At 29.5% G+C, this 3671-nt stretch overlaps 1 protein-coding gene across 1 annotated transcript; it reads left to right on the top strand.

Annotated features, from left to right (window-relative positions):
• Positions 1–1724: 1724 nt before the first annotated feature.
• Positions 1725–2583, top strand: LOC124891555. The gene is made up of 2 exons (XM_047403279.1): positions 1725–1811; positions 2134–2583. The coding sequence occupies exons 1-2, from the start codon at positions 1725–1727 to the stop codon at positions 2581–2583; spliced, it is 537 nt and encodes a 178-aa protein (XP_047259235.1).
• Positions 2584–3671: the final 1088 nt, after the last annotated feature.

Genomic DNA, 3671 nt, shown 5'->3' on the forward strand with positions numbered 1-3671 from the left:
ATATAAGGATAAGGAAACTCTTATTTCAGTAATGGCAAGACACGCAATAGCGAATGAATTCAACATAAAAGCGAAATGATCCGACAAAAAAAAGGTATGGTATCAATTGTATGTCCTGATCTTATATCATATTTGTTTTTTTTTATTATAAGAAATTTATGTTGTGTAGTTTTGTAAACTGTTGATGTGTAATGTTAATATACGAATGTATAATGTGATACTTTATGTGTTTGATAATTTATAATTAAATCGTGTCAGGTAAAGAAATGTATGATTTATTTGTTTAAGAGATTGTGAATTAGTTTGTGATTTATTATTGGTTTTTTAAGTAAAAAATGTGAATGTATAATTTTAATTATACTTGCAGATATATGTATAATATAACTGTTGTAGTGAAATTTTTTTTTTGTTCTTACTATTTTAATGTTATATATTTCTGTTTTATATATTGATTAAATTTTATTTGCTGATGAAGATATGTACTGATAACATGAATATATACTTTCTGAAATTTAATTTTTTGATTAATGTGTTTTATGAATTATGTTTTTTTTAGTTAAAAACGTATGTATAATGTAGATTATCCATTCAAAGCTATGTATAACATAACTGGGCAATTTATGGAAAAAGTTTATTTTATTTCTATTTTCAAGATTAATAATTTTATTTAATACAATGAATAAGTTTTTATATTTTGATGCAGCTATGTACTGATTTGTCGTAACGAAGATTGCAAGTGGGTCATGAAGGCCTCTTCTATGAATGAATCGAAATTGTTTTGATTAAAACATTTGCTTCGGAGCATAGTTGCAGTCTTAGGGATCGAGTGTTGAATAATGTGGTTGCGACAAGTAATTTTATGGGTGAATTTACTGCTACAAAATTAATCAATCACAAAAGAATACACACCCCCGCGGACATTATCGAAGAGATGAAGGTTGTTTATGGAGCCGACATTAACTATATGAAAGCATGGCACACAAAAGAGAAGGCAATTGCTATGCTTAGAGGCGGACCAGCAGATGGATATAGAAAAATGCGCTGTTATATCTATATGCTCAACCAAGTGTATCCACAATCGCACATTCAGATGCATAAGGCAGTAGATAACGTTTAAATACTTGTTTATTGCATTGTGTCTGATGATTAGGGGTTTTGAATTTTGTAGACCTGTTGTAGTTGTTGACAGGGCACATTGAAGCGGTGCATATGAAGGAACATTTGTATCGGCAAGCACATTAGATGGTGCAGGTACTGTGTGTTCATGTTTTTCTGTATTTTTTTTTGTTTTTTTATTTACTATATATTATATTAGCTTATACATTGATGTTTTATTTATAATAAATCCTAAAGATGCTAAAATTAGTACCTTTATAGTTGACTTATTTTTGTTGACAGTGATTGTCTTGTTTAATTTATTTGTAGGTTGTATTCTGCCATTAGCGTACGGTGTTATTGATTCGGAGAATGACAATGTGTGGATTTGATTTTTTTTAACAGTTTAGAGAGGCATTTGATGAAAGAGACAACATGTGTGTTGTTTCAGACAGAAATGAAAGTATCATAAAAGGTGTAAGCATTGTTTATCCTAATTTCCCTCATCTAGCTTGTATATGGCATTTATGGAAAAACGTTTGCACCTATTTAGGAAAAGAAAAGATAGACTTAGTGACCTTTATTATTCCATGGCTAAATCTTATAAAAGGGAAGATTTTGAATATATTATGTCTAAGGTTGCTAAGGTTGATCAACGAGTTAAGGAATATCTGGAGGAAGCTGGGTATGAAAAATGGGCTCGGTGTCACTCTCCTGTAAATAGAGGTAGAATGATGACTTCAAATATAGCCAAATATATTAATGGTTGTTTGGTTGAGGCTAGAAAAATTCCTATTCTAGGTTTCCTAGAAGAAGTTAGAGTCTTATTTGCTGCATGAAATTGTAAGAACAACGAAATTGCATCGTACACCAATACAACTCTCGGCAGAAGATTTGAAGAAATTTTAACTCATAATGGTGTTAAAGCTTTGCGGATGATGGTATGTATTAGAATAATTATGGAATATAAACTTTGTTTTACATTGAGTATATATTAATATTTTTTCATCTAAAACATATTATGTTTTTTGGTAACAGGTTAAGCCAGCAGGGAGTTATCTTTATTGTGTTTATGATTCGGGACTTAGGTACATTGTAGATATTGAGCGTGGAACGTGCAATTGTGGCCGATATCAAATTGATGAAATACCTTATCCACATGGAATTTTCGTATTAAAAAGTAAAAATATGAATGTAAAGGATTATGGTCGTTATTGCTCTGAATTGTACGGGCCACAAACCATAGTGAAGACATATGAACTCCCGATAGTTCTAATGTCAGACAAGAAGGATTGGAGTATTCCAGGTTTTGTTGATGATGAAGAAGTTTTGCTGCCCAAATATCAAAGACCTCCTGGTAGGCAACCAAAAAAAGAAAGGCATCTGAAATCAAGTGAATCACTGTCTTCAAATTCAAATTGCTGCGGAAAATGCAGACGAGCCGGTCACAATCGTAGGACTTGTGGTTTCTTTCCAAAGGAATCATGATGAAGATAATATATTTTTCTACTTGCTGATGGTTTGTTTGGTTTTAGTAGTATAATCGTTTTAATTAGATTTTTTTTGGAATGCTGGAACAATTAATAATAAGATTTTTGGTTGCTATTTTAGTTTCACTTGTTCAATTAATATTTAATAGTTGCAGAATATTTTGTGTAATTTTTCGTTTATCATATTTCGTAAACATATCAATGTAATTTACAACTGATTGGTATATGTATTATGTAATCTGGGAAATATAACAGTCACTTAAAAAATTATTGAAATATAATCTATATGAACTATTATACGTTAGTAGTTACTGTGTAAGAAATGTAAGATTTTGCGTTATACTTTGTGTTGGTGTATATTTTACAGGAAAAATGTCATTTTAATGACACTAAATGATTAAACGTTATACGTTTATTTAAATTTTTTTTTGTTAAGTTACGAATGTATAATTTAGATTATACATTTGTATCATTGTATGAAATTGTTTAATACTTTAAATAAGTGATTCTGGTAAATTGTGTTTGTAAATTTTATTTAAGAAAATATAAAGTGTGACAACATGTATTATGTTATGTGTTACATATATGTAATGTACCAATTATTAGTGCAATGTCGTTTTAACTTATAAGAAAATTTACGTTATAGTAAAAATATTATGTGTTCAAAATCAATGTGAGTGTTTTTATTTTTGTTTATACATGTCGTAAAAAACAAATAAAAGGCAAAATCAATATCAACCAAGAAAAAGTTTGTATCATTATAGTATTGTGTTAGAAACTGCAAATCAATTTTTTAAAAAGAAGAAGACATCCATAAAATGTTCATTAACATTAAGAAAGTAATCCTAGAAATGTGTAACATTAACAACCAAAATAAGAAATAATTCTTTCAATGCTAACAATTAGAAAACATTGCTACTCTAAAGTAACAATTGCACTTGCTTCAATTTCTTCGATTACACTTTTCTTTGGTTGAGGCGGATCTCCATTATCACTCATGTACCTTTCATTTTCCTTTTCCACTCTGTAATGCCACAGTAAGAAAGCATAGCATTCACGTTGACTTGCAGCATCAAACCCACATGA

Source organism: Capsicum annuum, unplaced genomic scaffold (assembly GCF_002878395.1).
Source record: "Capsicum annuum cultivar UCD-10X-F1 unplaced genomic scaffold, UCD10Xv1.1 ctg37215, whole genome shotgun sequence".
NCBI classification, from domain to species: Eukaryota; Viridiplantae; Streptophyta; class Magnoliopsida; order Solanales; family Solanaceae; genus Capsicum; species Capsicum annuum.

Coding starts and splice junctions, on each gene's coding strand:
- LOC124891555 (XM_047403279.1), top strand. CDS start 1,725: ATGTCTAAGGTTGCTAAGGTTGATCAACGAGTTAAGGAATATCTGGAG. Junction 1,812..2,133: donor GGGCTCGGTGTCACTCTCCT/GTAAATAGAGGT, acceptor TTTTGGTAACAG/GTTAAGCCAGCAGGGAGTTA.